The sequence below is a fragment of the Taudactylus pleione genome, unplaced genomic scaffold (genome assembly GCF_031769625.1).
Source record: "Taudactylus pleione unplaced genomic scaffold, aTauple2 ptg000397bl, whole genome shotgun sequence".
Taxonomy (NCBI): Eukaryota; Metazoa; Chordata; class Amphibia; order Anura; family Myobatrachidae; genus Taudactylus; species Taudactylus pleione.
The window spans coordinates 1,445,928-1,464,589 of NW_028284799.1; the positions used below are offsets into that span (position 1 = coordinate 1,445,928).

At 42.5% G+C, this 18,662-nt stretch overlaps 1 protein-coding gene across 1 annotated transcript in view; it reads left to right on the forward strand.

The window, feature by feature from the left end:
* The window catches only part of BRIP1 (BRCA1 interacting DNA helicase 1), a 421,240-nt gene that overhangs the window by 173,968 nt on the left and 228,610 nt on the right, over positions 1-18,662 (forward strand). Inside the window, exons 11-12 of the mRNA XM_088446318.1 lie at positions 6,414-6,568; positions 8,792-8,957. Coding sequence (XP_088302444.1) covers positions 6,414-6,568; positions 8,792-8,957 — 321 coding nt within the window. The remainder of the gene's footprint in view (positions 1-6,413; positions 6,569-8,791; positions 8,958-18,662) is intronic.

The following is an 18,662-nucleotide window of genomic DNA, read 5'->3' on the forward strand; positions in this document are numbered from 1 at the left end:
CTATTTTACGGTAATAAAAATGTCGGGACTTGGTTCAGAACCACTGGGACACGTTCCTTATTGACTAATTAGGCAGAATTAATTTTTAATTAGGTTAATTTGGTCAATAATTACATAATTTTTGAGGTGATAAAGTGCAAAGGGCCGGAAAATGGGTTAATTAATGTGGGAAAGGTATATGGGGGTGCTATATGAGTAGGACAGGTATTTTTAAGATTGCAGACGGGTGTCAGGAATATTTTTAAGGTTTTTTAAAATTGCCTTTAAATGACACAAATATATACATATACATAAATATATATGTTTATGCAGCCCCAGTTTAAGTAGAAAATTAATTTTGCTGTTTTAGAACAATGCATATAACAGCCATTTGATACAAATTAATAACCCCAAAAACTTTTATTAGTGCCACTAATACACTTCTATACTGTTATCCTATAACACTTTCCCTTTTTTTGGGGTACAGGCATTTTCACCAAAACCAGCAATAATTATTGTGCAATACGACACTAAAAACAGGAGGGCGCATGAGCATGATAGGCAAAATTATTGCGCAGCGTGTGCAATAACTTAATGCACAACAAGATATCGCTTTATAGCATCTAATTGTATCCCCCCTAAAAGTATGTAGAGTTAGATGCAACACAAATTAATTAGAACTTATTAAAAAAAACTATCTAAAACAAACCCTCTCTTATGAACCTAATGTATAGATTTGTAAAAAAAAATAAATATATATATATATATATATGTGTGTATGTGTATATGTATATATGTATAAATATATATATATATATATATATATATATATATATATAAATAAAATATAGTCCAGAATATAGGTTGGCACACACAAAGAAGATTTTGACATCCGCCTGGGGTGCTTCCCCAATGCTCCCTCCTGGGCAGCATCAACACATGTCCAAGCTAGTAAATAAGGTGCACTCACCAGGGTCTTTTCATCAGTATAAATGACTTATTTTATTCCTTACTGCATAATCGCAAGTTGTCACAGGTCGACGTTTCGGCTAACAAACGTAGCCTTCCTCAGGACAGACTTCCCAAACCACCAAGTTAAGCCCATGCTGCACAGTGTACTGAGCCTTCCTCTTATACCCCCAAGCTTAATTAGTGGCCACACCTCCAAACAATGGAATAATGGGACAAGCGAGTCAAATCAACAATTTTACCATACATACAGCATAGCCTGTATACTTATCTGTCCTGCAGGGACATCCCCAAGCAGGCTGGACCAAAATTCCATCCATATACTGTACAAAACACGCTGTATCAGCGTTAAAAAAAACCACCTTGTGGCTATGATAGCGGCACTTTCAGTTTGCGTTCCACTTGCAACCGGAAGTCCTCGCAAAATGTGTTCCACGCACCGGAAGTGAGGTGTTTCACCTCCACACGGCTCCTAAAGGTAAGGGCAACGTTCCCTGGGATGGAAAACACATATTATAAACAGTTTCAGGCAGCTCTGTAAATATTCAGAACATATATAGATATTAGAAACTATAAATATTAGCAATAGCATTATCAGGGTTTGGAGAGAGGCTCATCAACCTTGGGAAGTAACAGAAAGTATGAAAATATAGAGAAAGTATATAAACATAATATACATACAAAAACACACCCAGATTCCCCCTGAGTCAAAACTATAATATATGAAAAATTATAATAATAAAAAATAAAAAAATAGACAAAAAAATGAATAACAAGTATAATAATCAAAAAATAATTACATCTATTGATTAATCAAGTTGATAATCAACAAAACATACCATATCAAAAAATCTGAAAAATCACATAAATATGCAACTGTCGGTAGACCTAAATTGTGGCACGACTTATCACTAGGTTAGAACTCAATTCTAAACGATGTTTAAATTATTGTGTTCATTCAGTCCTTTTGGTGATATTGTGTCGAGTCTATGTATCCACCTGGCCTCTTTCCTAGACTGACACACCATTAATAATGCCCTTGTGGTCTACAAAATCTAGGGAGAATATATAGATATATATAGCAAATCTTGGAAGCGGCACTCCTCATCCAGCAAAGAATAAAAACAATCAAGTAGAGTGGTGCCCTCCAAAAGACTACGATGTAGCCACAAATAAATACTCCAAGCGGCAGCTTCAAAAAGATGTTTAAATGATTGTGTTCATTCGGTCCTTTTGGTAATATTGTGTCGAGTCTATGTATCCACCTTGCCTCTTTCCTCAAGAGGATCAAACCACGGGTGGCACCCGGTCAATCATCATATATTTTGGGGATGATACTTCTTATCAGCGGATAAGAATTAACCTTGGCTGGAGAAGCTTCAAAATCAAATTGATAGGTACAGACAGATCAGAAATTGTCACATTTAAGAGGAAAAAACTGGAGGTAGTTGATCAGGATTATAAAAATCATTTGGTATATTGTTGGTTGTCCGTTAATGGGAATTTGAGGCACAATATAGGAGGGATGCGGTTTAGGAGACAACAGACAACACCCTTTTTCCTCCCAGTCTTCCTCAGAATCTGAGAATACGGATACACGCCCACCTACCGGGGCTTTTTTAGGGGTGAGTACAAGAGCTCGAGAGGGCACCCCTATAGAAAACCAGGGAGACCGCACCCGAGGAGGGGACGGCAGGACAAGGTCGTCCAAGAGGCAGACGGGTAAAGGCGAGGAACTAATATTCAATCTATCTAGGCACTCAGTGACTGATTCATAGTATTCCCTGCTGTCGCGTGGTCTGAGCTTTATTCCCACGTGCAAGTTTGATTCATTTGATTGGTCAGTGGACCATTATAAAATGGGAAGGAAGCTGAGACTTCGCGAATTCTTTAAGGATAAATAGGGATCAGTGGAACAAACCTGGGAAATTTGACCCACCATCGACTAACCCCAGCCTAAAAACCTTCCTACGGATGGTTAATGAAGATGTTAATTGTAACCATGAGGTCAGGACAGCTAGATTTGATAACCTTAGACCCGAGGAAAGGAAAGCACTTACCATTCTTCGTGCAAATAAGTCAATAGTCATTCGTATGGCAGACAAGGGGGGAGCGGTGGTTCTCCAGGACACTGTTGCCTATGATCGTGAGATACGTAGACAACTTAGTGATCAACAGACCTATACCAAGGTGACCTATATTCCAATGTTGAATATAAAAAAGGTTGACAATTTGCTTGGTTTTGCTTTGCTGAGTGGGTGGATTGATGAAATTTTGCACAAATTCTTGACGGTAGACCAAAATGTTTGCCCTATCTTATTCACCCTCCCTAAGGTCCATAAAACCTTGGTGAACCCCCCCGGGCAGCCGATCATCTCCTGCAACCGTTAGCTCAGCTGGTTGACTTTTATTTACAGGACTGTGTTAAACTTATTGACCGTTACATCAAGGACACAGGAGATTTCCTAAGAGGTATTAAGATGCTCACCATGATTTCCGATGATGACTGGCGACATTAGATGTGTGTAGTCTTTGCACTGGGAATTGAAGCAGTACGAACAACCGTGGCTCGGGGACAGTACTCTGGTCCTCCTGTGGAATTCTTGATTTCTTTACTTCAGATGGTGCTTGAGAATAACCATTTTCTTTATGCTGACAAATTTTTTACACAACTGTCGGGGACCGCTATGGAGTCCAATTTGACCCCCTCTTATGCAAACATCTATATGGATCGCTATGAAAACTAATATATTCTACCTCACTTTAGAGACAAGATTGTCTATTTTAAACGCTTTATTGATGACATATTTGTCATCTGGCGTGGCGATAAGGGCTCTTTTCTCATGATGGTTGAGACTCTCAATGGCTTAAGTATCCCGATACGCTTCACGGCATCTGTCGATCAGGATCGGATGAATTTCCTGGATGTTCTGGTCTGTAACTAAAATAATCGGTTGGTACACACCCTGTTTCGCAAACCAACAGACACAAACACACTCTTGACACCAACGAGCCACCACCCTGATGCCCTTAAAAACAAATTACCAACTTCCCAGTTCCTACGTGTTTTAAGGAACAACTCGGAATGCGATCTGGCTGAACACCAATTAGAGGAAACCAGACAAAGATTCCTGACGAGAGGGTACAGAGACCATGTTGATGACAATTGCCTCACCAGGGCAAGAAAAATCTTTAGATGTGATGATTGGAGGAACGGAAAAGAACGATAGGATTATCCTGGGTGTCAAATGCGACACCAGCCTACGAGCAGTACAACGCTCGATTTGGAAACACTGGCCACTTGTGGGCACTGATTCCAACATGGGGAACGACTACAACCGTATTGAGTATCCATCGTGGTCCTAATCTTAAGGATCTACTGTACAGAACCAATATGGTTTCAACAACTGCCAACAGGGCTAATTGGCTAACTACAAATAAAGGGTGCTTTCGTTGTTTGGGGTGCACAACTTGCAGAGCACTTTTAGTGGGGAAATCGTCTCCACATCCTCACAGTGGACGGCAGATCCCCATACAATACCGATTGACCTGCCAATTGGATCATATCATATATTTTCTACAATGCCCGTGTGGTTTGATGTATGTGGGTAAAACCACTAGAACCTTCCGTGAGAGAATGGTATCGCTGTCCTTCTCATTGTTTGAGTGGCTACATCGTAGTCTTTTGGAGGGCACCACTCTACTTGATTGTTTTTATTCTTTGCTGGATGAGGAGTGCCGCTTCCAAGATTTGCTATATATATCTATATATTCTCTCTATATTTTGTAGACCACAAGGGCATTATTAATGGTGGGTCAGTCTAGGAAAGAGGCCAGGTGGATACATAGACTCGACACAATATCACCAAAAGGACTGAATGAACACAATAATTTAAACATCGTTTTGAATTGAGTTCTAACCTAGTGATAAGTCGTGCCACAATTTAGGTCTACCAATAGTTGCATATTTATGTGATTTTTCAGATTTTTTGATATGGTATGTTTTGTTGATTATCAACTTGATTAATCAATAGATGGTTGTTTTTTTTTGATGATTATACTTGTTGTTTATTTTTTTTGTCTATTTTTTTATATTTTCTATTTTTTATTATTATCATTTGTCATATATTATAGTTTTGACTCAGGGGGAATCTGGGTGTGTTTTTGTATGTATATTATGTTTATATACTTTCTCTATATTTTCATACTTTCTGTTTCTGCCCAATGTTGATGAGCCTCTCTCCAAACCCTGATAATGCTATTGCTAATGTTTATAGTTTCTAATATCTATATATGTTCTATACCTTGAATATACATTTACAGAGCTGCCTGAAACTGTTTATAATATGTGTTTTCCATCCCAGGGAACATTGCCCTTACCTTTGGGAGCCGTGTGGAGGTGAAACACCTCACTTCCGGTGCGTGGAACGTATTTTGCGAGGACTTCCGGTTGCAGTGTAACGCAAACTGAAAGTGCCGCTATCATAGCCGCGAGGTGGTTTTTTAACGCTGATGCAGAGTGTGTTGTACAGTATATGGATGGAATTTTGGTCCAGCCTGCTTGGGGATGTCCCTGCAGGACAGATAAGTATACAGGCTATGCTGTATGTATAGTAAAATTGTTGATTTGACTCGCTTGTCCCGTTATTCCATTGTTTGGAGGTGTGGCCACTAATCAAGCTTGGGGGTATAAGAGGAAGGCTCAGCACACTGGGCAGCATGGGCTTATCTTGGTGGTTTGGGAAGTCTGTCCTGAGGAATACTATGCTTGTTAGCCGAAACGTCGACCTGTGACAACTTGCGATTATGTAGTAAGGAATAAAATAAGTCTTTTATACTGATGGAAAGTCCCTGGTGAGTGCACCTTATTTACTATCTTGGATATATATAAATATATATATATATATATATATATATACACATACATACTCCAAGCGGCTGCACTCACACAAATGAGACGGACAGCGATGGATAAACCAACGTGTCAATGCTTCTATTGTGGCATTTTCCTCAGGGTGCACCCTGACGAAAATGCCACAATAGAAGCATTGAAACGTTGGTTTATCCATCGCTGTCCATCTCATTTGTTTGAGTACCGCCACTTGGAGTATTTATTTGTGACTACATAGTAGTCTTTTGGAGGGCACCACTCTACTTGATTGTTTTTATTCTTTGCTGGATGAGGAGTGCCGCTTCCAAGATTTGCTATATATATATATCTATATATTCTCCCTAGATTTTGTAGACCACAAGGGCATTATTAATGGTGGGTCAGTCTAGGAAATTAATGTTAAATGATCTATTAGCTGTAGGTTGGAAATCTAAAACATTTTTAGTGTCTATTGAACTTAATATAGAAATTGTAATTAATTTTACATGTCTGCAATATCGGTATTTGTCTATTGGTGTCTCAGTGCAGCTTGTACTTTCATTTTGACCAAAAGTGCTTCGCTGTCTTCATGTAGGGCAATCTTGCGGCTGTGGTTGAGAAAGAGGAAAAGACAACTATGCTGAATGGTCAGGAAACTGTAGTGAAAGTTCCAACAGTCAGCCCTCAAACACAAATGGTCATGAAAGGGCTGTTTCTTGTACTGGATTACCTGTTTCGCCAAAACAGCAGGTTAGTGTAAAGGTTTAGCTTTGTCACTTGTTTCAAAAGGTACTTCAATTATTGGTACATGACATAATCATGCTTTCCAGAGGAGAAAATGCCTGCTTGTTACTTACGTGATAGATAGTGATTGGGACACTACTAGGAAGACTTGAAGTGTATATAAAAATGTATTGGGTATGAATAATAATCAAAATTTTGCTCACAATCTGTATGGCATGCTTTTAATGTTTCTAAAAGAAAAAAAGGTGTTCCTTACTTATAGCTTACTGGTTTAAATAATGATTTAATGTGTTGCATGACAAAGGATAACAAATCGTTCAGTCTGGGGTCAAATAGAAATAAGTATCTCGGAGAGGGGAACTCATAATTACCCACCAGCAATCATTGCAGTTGATGTAAACTCAGTGGCCATTTTTAGGTACACCTGTACATCTGTTTGTTAATGCAAATAGCTAATCAGCCAATCATGTGGCAGCAACTCAAAGCATAAAAGCATGCAGACACGGTAAAGAGGTTTAATTGTTGTTGTTCAGATCAAACACCAGAATATGGACAAAAGTGGTCTAAGCGAATTTGATCATATAATGATTGTAGAGCTTTGTGTACCTCAGAAACACAAGGATTTTCATACACAACAGTTTCTAGAGGTTACAGAGAATGATGTGCAAAACAAAAATACATCCAGTGAGTGTCAGTTCTGTGGGCATTATTGCCATTTTAATGTCCAGTTTGGTTTGAGCTGAAAGGAAGGTGACAGGAACTCAAATAACAATACATTATAACAGTGGTATGCAGGATAGCATCTCCTTAATACATAGCATGTCAACCTTGAAGTGGGTGGACTACAGCAAAATAGGATAATACTGTGTTCCACATCTGTCAGCTAAGAACAAGAAACTGAGGCTACTGTGGGCACAGGAACACCAGATTTGCACAGTTGAAGATTGTAAAAATGTTGCAGTATATGATGAATCTCAAACTCTCTTGCAACATACAGTACACATGGTAGTGTCAGAATTTGGTGTAAACAACAGTGATCCATTGATCATCCTACCTTTTGTCAATGGTCCAGGCTGTTCATGGTATGTTTTCTTAGCACAAATTTGGCCCCTTAATACCAATTGAGCATTGTTTAAACGCCACCTCCTACCTGACCACATTAAACTCTTTATGGACAGTTTACTCATGTTTTTAGTTTACTGATGTTATCATGCTACTTCCAGCATCATAACATTCCATGTCACAAGCACACATCATCTCAAGCTGGTTCCACGAACATGACAGTAATTTCCAATGACCTCCACAATCGCCAAACCTCAATGCAATTGAGAATGTAGTGGAATGGTAGAATTCCAGCATGACGACTGTGTAGCTGACAAATCTGCAGCAACTGGGTGATGCTATGGACCATGGACCAGAATCTCTAAGGGATGTTTTCGCCACCTTGTTGACTCCATGCCACAAAGAATTCAGGCTGTTCTGGGGGCGTAGGTAGAACTTACCCAGTACTATGTACCTAATAAAGTAGCCATTAAGTGTATATTAAGTTATAATATGTGTGTTTTTCTATCTTGTGCTACCCCAGCATTCCTTCTTATGATCGTTTCTTAAAGGACCATAGACCTAAAATACAAGTATGAATTTTAATGTAACGGATGTTCAGATGTTATGCTAGGCGTATCATAGTAATTGAGACAAATCATAGTGGCTGACTTTTTTTTTGTTAGCTTCACGTGTGTAGTTTACTACTATAGACTTTTCATTAGTCTCTGACGTAAATGCTAACTGATGACCATGGGCACGATTCTATTCAGCGCGATGTAAATAGCTCTGGGAGTGAGCTCCCGGAGCTATTCAATACACCGCGCTGCCAAGTCCGACAAATGATTTCTTCTCTCATCCCTCCGGGGATGAGAGAAGAAATCCTACAAAAGTCCCGGCGCGAGGCTGTTTTCTGCCCTTCGCGCCTGGAAAACAGCCTCGCGCCGGGAAGTTAGGTCGGGGAATGCCTGTTATCGCGCCTAAACACCCTGTTTAAGGCGCGATAACGAGCCTTTCCCGACCTAACATCGCGATGAATTGAATAGCTCCGGGAGCTATCTCCTGGAGCTATTTACATCGCGCTGAATAGAATCGAGCCCCATGACTATCTTTTTCTGTGGTTACCTCATTTTTTAATGGTCCTTTTTTCATTTTAAAGATAATTGTTTCATTCACAAATCTGATTAGGTTTGCAGAAGATTACAGAGTTGCCTTGCAGCAGTCTTACACATGGACAAACCAACATGATGTTGTAGATGCAAATGGATTCTTTGCAAGACCTAAAAACCGTAGAAGTGTTCGTCAGAAGACCCTGGTTTACACTCTGAATTTCTGGTGTCTGAACCCAGCTGTGGTAGGTTGCATACCATTTATGGTCATGATTTTTAGTTGTTTTACATTTACAATTGTTGACTGCTCTTCCCATTTGCTATCCATAATTTTCAGCAAACATAACTAATATTTTGCAAAAATGCAGATAGTGAATATTCTAGATAGATTAAAAGGTTGAGAGCTCGGCCAATTGTGGGAGACACCCATCTTTTCTATTGTTTATCAGTGGATATGCAGTTTACTTAGTCGCAAAGCGCGTATGAGAGGTACTAAATTGTAGCATTTGATTAAAATAAATGGGCTCCATCTGTATGGGTACCACTGTATGATAAACATATAGTGACTAAACATGGTTGTGTTACAAGTGTGACTTCCATAGAAACAAGCAATACTCTGTAATGAGTTATCTGTTCCCCAGTGAGCCCAGCACATTCTAGAAGTTTCACCATGTCCTGTTCTCCTGAGTGCTAAAGGATAAATCTTTGTGAATCCAATATGTTATAGTTTGTGGCTTTCATGACATTATAGTAATCCATGTTTAATCTCAATGCAAGTGTAACCTATATGTCTGATTGTTGGCCCATTCCAGTAGACATGATTGTATGGGAAATTATAAATTCTGAATAGCAAAGAATGAAATAACCTGAACAATCAGGCAAAATCTGGCAATGTTGGGTTCACCATAACCCTATACACATTTACATGACTACGCCACCTGAAAAAGGATATCTTCGGTATGACTGCAGCCTTTTTCAGGTGGAGTATTCATGTAAATATGTATAGGGTTACTGGTGAACCCAGGCTCGGACTGGGCCGCCGGAGATTCGGGGAATTCCCCGGTGGGCCCCAGTGATATGTAGCCATGCCCTCTGTTGCCGGAGGGCGGGGCTTAGTGCATGTCACGGTCCCCCAAATGCTCTCCCCCGGCAGGCAGATTGTCCGTCCGGGCCGGAGTTTAAATATGGGGCAAGCGGGCATAACACTGTTATAAATAGTGACGCAGTAGAAGGCTCCGTAAAGCCCTCCTCAGTGACTCTGCTCCTCTTTGCTGTGTGACATCACGGCGTGTGACGTCACACAAGCGTCACCACACCACTGCAGCCAACAGAAACTTCTCAGCTCCTTGAAGGCGGCAGCGATGTGTATATATAAATATATAATATGTGTATATATAAATGTATGTGTGTGTGTATATATGTATGTGCATGTGTATATATAGTATGTGTGCGTGTGTATATGTATATAATTGCAAAAAAAGGCTTATTTAACAAGTATAATGAGAAAAAAAACTTTTTATCATTATGCTTGATAAATAAGCCTTTTTTTGCAAATTGTTGTTTTTACATTATCATTGTGCCGAGCACTCCTGCCTATCTGTGAATCTCTCTCTCTCTGTGTATGTATATGTGTATATAATATGTAATATTGCATTTAATTTTAAATTAGGATTGATGGCATACCATTTTAAAATGAGTGGGCTCTGGGGGACGTGCTCTACAGCCAATTGCTACCTGCCTGTGACCATACACAATCACTGTCTCCCCATGTCGTGCTGCAGTTTTATACTATTTATTTATTACCAGTTATTTATATAGCGCCCACAGTGGGAGTTTGCAATCTATGTTCCCTATCACATGCTCACACACATACACACTAGGGTTATTTTTTTTTGTTGGGAGCCAATTAACCTACCAGTATATTTTTGGAGTGTGGGAGGAAACAAGAGTACCTGGAGGAAACCCACGCAAGCGCAGGAAGAATATACAAACTCCGCACAGTTAGAGCCATAGTGGGAATCGAACCCATGACCTCAGTGCTGTGAGGCAGTAATGCTAACCATTACACCGTCATAGCATGCTGCTATGCGCTGCGGCCAATAGGTTTCTGCCACGTCTCCCCTAACAATAGCTGGCGGTAAGTTAGCAGCTGAGGCTATAAAAAGAGAAAAAGGAGTCAGGCATTTGCTCTCCTGAGTCTCTTTAGCATCACCCGTGCAGAGAGATTAGCTCAGTCATTGCATCACCAATAAAAGGTTACCTCAGTATCCCGCAATGATAATGTGACCTCAGTATCCCGCAATGATAATGTGACCTCAGTGTCCCGCAATGATAATGTAAGGGCTTGATGTAAAAGACTGATGTATACAGTAAATAGTGATTGGTTTTGTTGTTGTTGAGTGGGAGGGGAGAGCCAACAGAGTGTGCTGTCGGTCATGTTTTTATACTGTTAAAGGACAATTAGTTTTTTTTTGTTTACCAACCACCCACCCCTCCTCAGTGCTAGTCAAAGCTCCCCAAAAAGATTTTGTGTGTATAGCACCTGGATATAACATACAGACAGTCTACTCAATTTGCTATATGCATTTTAGCACCATTAAATATATAATAGTCGAATTGGGCCTTTCTCTGAGTCGGACTTGGCCACGTCCATGTGTACCTCTATTGCTGCTGTAGCGCAAATGCCCTGCCTTGCAGTTGCCATAAAGTCAGGCATCTGAATGTGCAAGAGACACCCATTTCGAGCTTGTTTAGACACTGTAATCCCGCTTGTAATCAAACCTTACACTAGCACCATGCTAGGTGCAGAATCTACGACGGACTTTGGCCTCCAATATTATTAAGCATCTGAGTTTGCAACCACTTTAGCGACAGTCATAAGACACGCCCATAAGAAAGTGCATCTCCGTGTGTCTGAATTGCCACCTCCCAGTCACTGCCCAGGAATGATCAATACATATCTTAGGGGGTGAGTCTCAGTTGATTCAGGAGCCCTGGATACACACACACTGTGGGACACGTGACTTTTTAGCTACTTAGACGCACATGCAGTTAAAAAACATGTGACATTTTCTGACTCTGAATCAGAATCTCTTATCTCCTTTTTACTGTATTTAACGATGACATTGCTGTCATTGCTAAGTAGCCATATATCAGCAATTCAATGTGGGGAGGTCTGATGCCATGGATGGGGCAGTGTGAGGTGCATGTAGGGCTTTGTGGGGAGGTCTCATTCCATGTGTGGCAGTCTGAGGTACATTTGAGGGCTCAAACCGTTTTATATATTACACTTAACCTAACATTCTGATGGGACAAGAAACAGTGCTGACAAGTAATTTCACTCCTCTGTGGTTGGTTGGCCACACCCCTTTCAGATACTGACCACGCCCTTTAGTACGCCTCTGTGGCTGCATTCCCCTGGTGGGTCCTTATTGCCCCAGTCCGACACTGGGTGTACCCAACATTGCCAGATTTTGCCTGATTGCTCAGGTTATTTCATTATTTTCTGTTCAGTATTTATGTAATTATATTGCTGGCCTTCCATGTTGATTGGTTATGTCGTTTAACTCTACGTAAAATGGAGCTCCTCCCCATATCTACTCTCACCCCGGTGGAAGTCGTTTGGGATTCTCCCCCAAAATCTCTTGTCTTGTACAGAAGCAGGAGCTACTATATCCACAGGCACTGTTGCTATGAAGCTGTCAGGTAAAATTAAAATACTTGTCAATGGGGAGAAGAGTCAGAAAGTGGTATCTGATTGGGTCAAGCTCTGCTGTCTATGTATCCTTGATACAGACTACGATTGAATTTGAGCAGATTGCAAATTTTTTTTTATTGCTGCAGAGATTAACTCTTTGGAGCTGTCATTTGCATTTTGTTTTCAAGCACTCCGAGTTGTTAAAAATCTCAGACAGGAAAATGTAGAAATGGATGTAGGAGGGAATGAATGGTCTGCCATGTGCTAGTCACTAGTATGGATGTTTGATTTATACACACCATATTGCTTTTTATAATAGCCACCAGATTAACATACACTAGCAAATAAATTGTACAGGTCTACAAGGCTTCAGGATTTATTCATCAACCCCCAAGTTGGAGGTTTATTATATCTACTAGCAACCAGATTAGGTCTACTTTAACTGTTGGCCACCTGACTGAAGGCCTGTTTTACTTACAAGCCACTATATTGGAGGTCTACTCGTACTTTATCTATTACTACAACCAGATAGGTGATTTTCTTTATCCACTACCCATCAGATTGGAGGTATGCTCTATGTGCAAGCCACATGATAAGGGTCTGTTTTATACACAAACTACATACTACAGGTCTGCTTAATCTACTAGCCACCAAATTGAAGTTCTGTTTTATACACTGGCAACTAGATTTGGGTGGGAATAGAATACAAAGGAATGCAAACTGGTTTGGAAGGCAATTTTACATTGATACAAATGGCTAATAAAGAATTACTTGCAGGATGAGGGTATATTTTTCATCTGTGACTTTCTTCTTCAGGGTCCATAGGAGGTCCACAAGGATACCATTGGAAAATGTGGTTGGAGTGATCCAGGCACCAAACAGTTAAGCTTTCAGCTCCAAGGATGCCTTGGGTCCTTCTCCACATATACCCCGCTCCTAGCCACAGGTATTCAGTTTTTCGTTTGGTGCGGCAGGATTCAGTTGCACCTTTATAACAGGAGAACTGCTCAGGCAGCCCCTAGCTTTTATTTTATGTTTTATTTAGTTTATTTTTACTTCAGAGCAAGCAGCGCTAGGCATCCCAAAGGATGCCTGTGCTGCTGCTCCATCTACCCCCATCGGTGCCGCAACACCAATAACCGGACTGGTGATTCGGCGGGCACCAGCTGAGCTTGGCTAGAGGAGATTCTGGAACCTGAGACTGCAGCCAGAAGCACTGGGACGCAGGTAAGGTGGTTCCCCACTCACGGGGAACCATGTGGCAGTCCGTACCTCCGGCGGTTGGAGACCTGCCGGAGGTTGCTGTAGTGGGGCGACCACTAAGTGAAGTTTTTCTAAGTGCAGTCAGCGCGAACAGTCCAGTGGATGTTCGCGCTGCTGCATCATCACCCTGCTGGTGCTGAGACGCTGGTACTGATCCGTGCCTCTCGGCGGGCCTCTGGGGTCTTGGCTAGCAGGGACCCCAGAGGATCCCTAGACTGCGGCCAGACGCTACGGGGTGCAGGTAAGCAAAACGCACCGCGGTGGTGCCTGCCGAGTCGCAGTCTTTTTCCTCCAGGGTTGGGGGACACCCTGGGGATGACAGCTAGTGTGGCCAGGCACTGAGTCCTGCGTCCACACTGAGCCACCTGGAACTTGGGACTGGAGTTCTGCGGAACACTCCAGCGTCCCAGGGGTTAGACACTGGCCAGGGGAGGCAGCCTTCCCTGTTTAACAGCCGGCTCCTCCCCGCTGCTCAGCGCGCATTTCCACTGCTGTCTGGTTTGGCTGTGACAGCTTCCTTCTTCCGGCTCCACCTCCACATGAGTTCTTTGACTGTCATTCTCCTGGCTGTGTGTCACTGATCTTGACAGGCGGTGTGGAGTACGGGTCCCTCTACATACCTCTCCTCTGGTTGGTGGTCAGTTTATGTAGCACTAAGGAGTAAATTTATCAAAGGTCGATTTGATTGTCGATTTTGATTTAGCTCACCTCAAACCGACTCAAATCGAATTTTGAAAACCTTGTGAATTTGCCAGATTTGCTATTGATCGTTTTTGTGTTAGATTTGCAAATCGAATTCAATTTAGTTCGGTTTGGAACAGTGATTTGCTGTTCGATTTGACATGTTCATGTACAAATCGAACTGCAAATCCCACTTCAAACTGAACTGCAAATCCCCGTCAGCATAGAACTGCTTAATGCTGTCACTTTCAGCATGAGCAGTTCGTTTTCACACAGATACATGCAGACATTAGTGAGATGTCTGCACGTATCTTACTGTAACAAACAAATAAAGAGTTAAATGTTGAAAAAAAATTACGTGAGGTACCTCCCCAAAACGCAACCAACCCGGACTTTTGAAAGCCAGTCCTGGTTGTTTAAGTACAGGGAAAAAATTGTGTAGAGTTCCACTGTACGTAATACAACCAGCACTGGGCTCTGGGAACCAGTCCTGGTTCTGGACATACAGGGAAAAAATCATGTAGGGTTCCACTGTAAGTTCCAGAACCAGCACCGGACCCTTTCTAGCGGGGGGCTGATGCCACAGCCAGGGAAGCCCTATCACCGGGCCCCCCAGCCACAGCTTCACTCCTGACCGCTAGTCAGCCCAGGCCAGGGCCCCTGGGCGGTGGGTGGCGGGTTGATTGTGTAAATGTAGTGTAAAAAGAGAATATGTAAAACATTGTCTTTACAGTAGAACTGCAGTTCCCAGCAAGCCTCCCCCGCATGCTGATACTTGGAGAACCACAAGTACCAGCATGCGGGGCATTAAGGGCCCACTGGTACCTTTAGTTCACCTATAATGAAATGGTGAAAAAAAAACACACACACACCATACACAGTATAATTTTAATAAACATACATGCACACACAAACATGTACACACACTCACCTTTGTATCCCTGTAGCATCGATCCCCTTCTCCAGTAGAAATTCCATAGGGTACCTGTGGGAAAAAAAAACATACTCACCGTTTCCTATGCATGGTTCGGTCCTCTTCGGTTCAAAGTCTGCATCCATGGTCTTCTTAAAATAACAAAACGAAAAATGCGAACCACGCACTAAGTAATAACCATCCTTAACCAGGATGGTTATTACTTTCCGACTGAAGCACTCAGACGCGGCTTCCTCCTTTGAAGGTCTGTGTCTGAGCGTTCATTGGCTGAGAGAGGTCAGCCCCTGCCTCTCTCAGCCAATGAATGGCTCCCTCCATTGAACTCAATGGCGAACCGCAGGGTAACTAAAGTTTATACTGCGGTTCCCATCATTGAATGTCATTTTGAAGTTTTGATTTGGTGTGCGAACTGAAATCGAATAATAGTAAATAAGGTTTCTCTATGTTGTTCAATGTAAAAGTACCAATGTTTTGCCGATGTTCGATATAGAGTCGGTTTGTTGAGAAATTCAGTTTAGTGTTCGAATTACCATTCGAATTAGGCTTTAGTAAATACTCAAAAGCAAAATCGCATGCCAAATCACTCAAAATGCCAAATCGACCTTTAGTAAATTTACCCCTAAGTCTCTGTAGTTGACTTAAGGAAGTGCCATTAAGTGCAGGTATTATTTTCTACATTTGTTTGCGACTGTATGCTAGCGCTGTCTGTGTTTTCTTTTCTAAAAACTGTCATTCATTTTTTTGCTATCCCTGTACCTATTCTGCACCTTAGCACTGGTGTTGTGCGGGTGTGGCGAAAGTCGCAGGCTGAGACGCAGTCTCAATTATTAAGTGATATCCTCTTCTCAATGTCTGGCAGTGAGAGTGATATGACTAATTTAGCCCCTATTAAGCTGCTCTGTAAAAGATGTACACCGGTGTTAGGGGCAGGGGACATAGCCTCTGAAGAGTTATGTATGCGGTGTTACACTCCCCCGGGTCCCTCTGCGACTTCTGCCACTCAGCAGGAGCCACCATGGGAGTGCTTTGCAAAAGCACTATCAACCATTGCAGGGCGTTTGGCAGGCCCTCCTGTGTTTCCACAGTTAAGTGTTCAACAGCAGCATTTTTTGCCAGTACAAAATCTGTTACAACCACCTGCACCTACACAGGTTTTGCCCTCTCCTGTGTGTTAATACAGTTCCTGCTATATTGCAGGGGGCGACTGAGGTACGGCAGATTGACGCACCCATCAGCAGACCAGCTAAAAGGGTGTTGCTGTCGTCGCAATCTACTGTATGAGATGAAGATGATGTGTCATCTGATGATGGACTGCTCCTGGATGAGTCTGACTCTGAGCCCCCTCCTCAGGAGGCAGGGATCAAGTAAAAAAAAATATATTCCTGATACAGGCTGTAAAGGCAGCCCTGATCATTGAGAGGAGGATGAGCCTCCTGCGCTTAAGTCTAGGCATGAATATTTCATGGAAGAAAAGATGACTGAGCGCACATTCCCATTGTCTGACCAACTGGTGAATCACTTGGAGGTAGCTTGGAAAAGACCTGAAAAGCGGTCTAGTCTCTGCTTATCCTTTTGTGGAGAATTATTTTTCCAAGTGGGAGACTCCACCGGCGGTGGATTCCCATGTCACTTGCTTGGTAAGAAACACAACGCTTCCTATGCCTTCCATGTCATCCCTGAAGGATGTTACAGATAGGAAGGTAGAGGTCTGTTTATTCCCTTTCGGGGGCTGCGTGCAGACCAGCTATGGCCATTTGCTGGGTGGCTTGGACCATGGAATGTTGGGCTAACAGCCTGGAAATGTCCTTAGCCCCAAATGCTACCAGAGAACAGCTGAATCTTGTGGGAAACCTCAGAGATTCTGCTACCTATAAATGAGGCAGCATTAGATATTGGCTTACTAAATGCCAGGATTTCTTTGGTGGCCATTGTGGCTCGCCGCTCTCTGTGGCTCCGTTCTTGGAAAGCTGATGTGGAATCCAAGAAAGGGTTGGAATGTTTGCCTTATGAAGTAAAGTCTTGTTTGACCCTGATTTGGACAAGATCGTGAATAACTTAGCAGCAGCTAAGTCGGCTTGTCTGTCTTCGGCACCAGCCGCTTCGGGAGTTTGGACCGTCCTTTCGGACTTCTTGGGCCCCAGATAAGGCTAGAACTCAGGGCCTGATTCAGGGCTGCTCGTTCGCTCTGAGCGATGTTAGCACAACTGCGCATGCTATGGTTCGCAATGCGCATGTGCAAACCAGTCATTGCGGTCGGAAATCGTGCGCTCGTAAAACGAGGGGCTGCTAATTTGATTGACAGAATGTACCGTTTGTGGGTGGTAACAGGGGAAGGTGCTTGAAAACGGGTGAGTGGAGGTCCGAACGCAGGCGTGCCTAACGGTCAAAACGGCGTTTAATGGGAGTGCATAATTAGTAAAGGAGCGTCATCAACGTCACTTGGTTGTCTTTTAGCCTGAACTGCTCGCAGTGATAGCGGGAAGTAAATCCTACCACAAGCACTGCGAGCAGTTCAGATGCCTTTCGATGTTCCCGATTAATCTAATAAATAACAGAGATGACGTGTGATGCGAACTGCAAAGGGGCTTCTTTACAAAATAGCGAGTGCATTTTTCAGACGCTCAGTCAGACATAGAGGCGTCAACACACCGCAAATAGCGAACGCTCAATTTAAATATCCGGCCCCTTTTTAAGAACGAGCGTCCGCAAATAGCATCCGGGTCTGAATCAGGCCCTCAGTCCTTTCCCAGGCCAACCACAGCCAAGAAATCTGCCGAGCCTAAAAAGCAACCTTGGAGTACCAGACGTCCGTCTGCCAAGCCTGATGACAAGCCCTCTGCTTGACGGGCCCGGGCCTCCTCCTGGGGGACCCCAGTGTGGGAGGCCAACTTCTTCAGTTCACCCAGTACTGGTGTCAGACTACCACAGATTTCTGGGTGAGGGAAGTGGTGTCTCTGGGGTATGCCCTCTCCTTCTACAAAAGGCCTCCCCATCAATTCTTTTGCAGAGGACATCCGAAAAATGCGGACAAGGCTTTGGCTATTAAACAGGTGGTACAATCCATGCTGCAGGCAGGAGTCATTGTACCGGTCCCGATGTCCCAAAGGGGAATGGGGTATTATTCCAGCCTTTTTATAGTTTAGAAACCAAACTGTTCTTTCCGTCCTATTCTCAATCTCTGGTCCCTGAACAAGTTTCTCAGGGTACCCAGGTTCAGGATGGAAACCCTACGCTCCATTATACTGGCTATGGAACCTGGGGATTTTATGGTGTCTCTGGATATCCAGGATGCATACTTGCATATTCCAATTGTTTCAACTCACCAACGTTTTCTTAGATTTGCTGTGTCACAACAACATTTCCAGTTTCAGACTT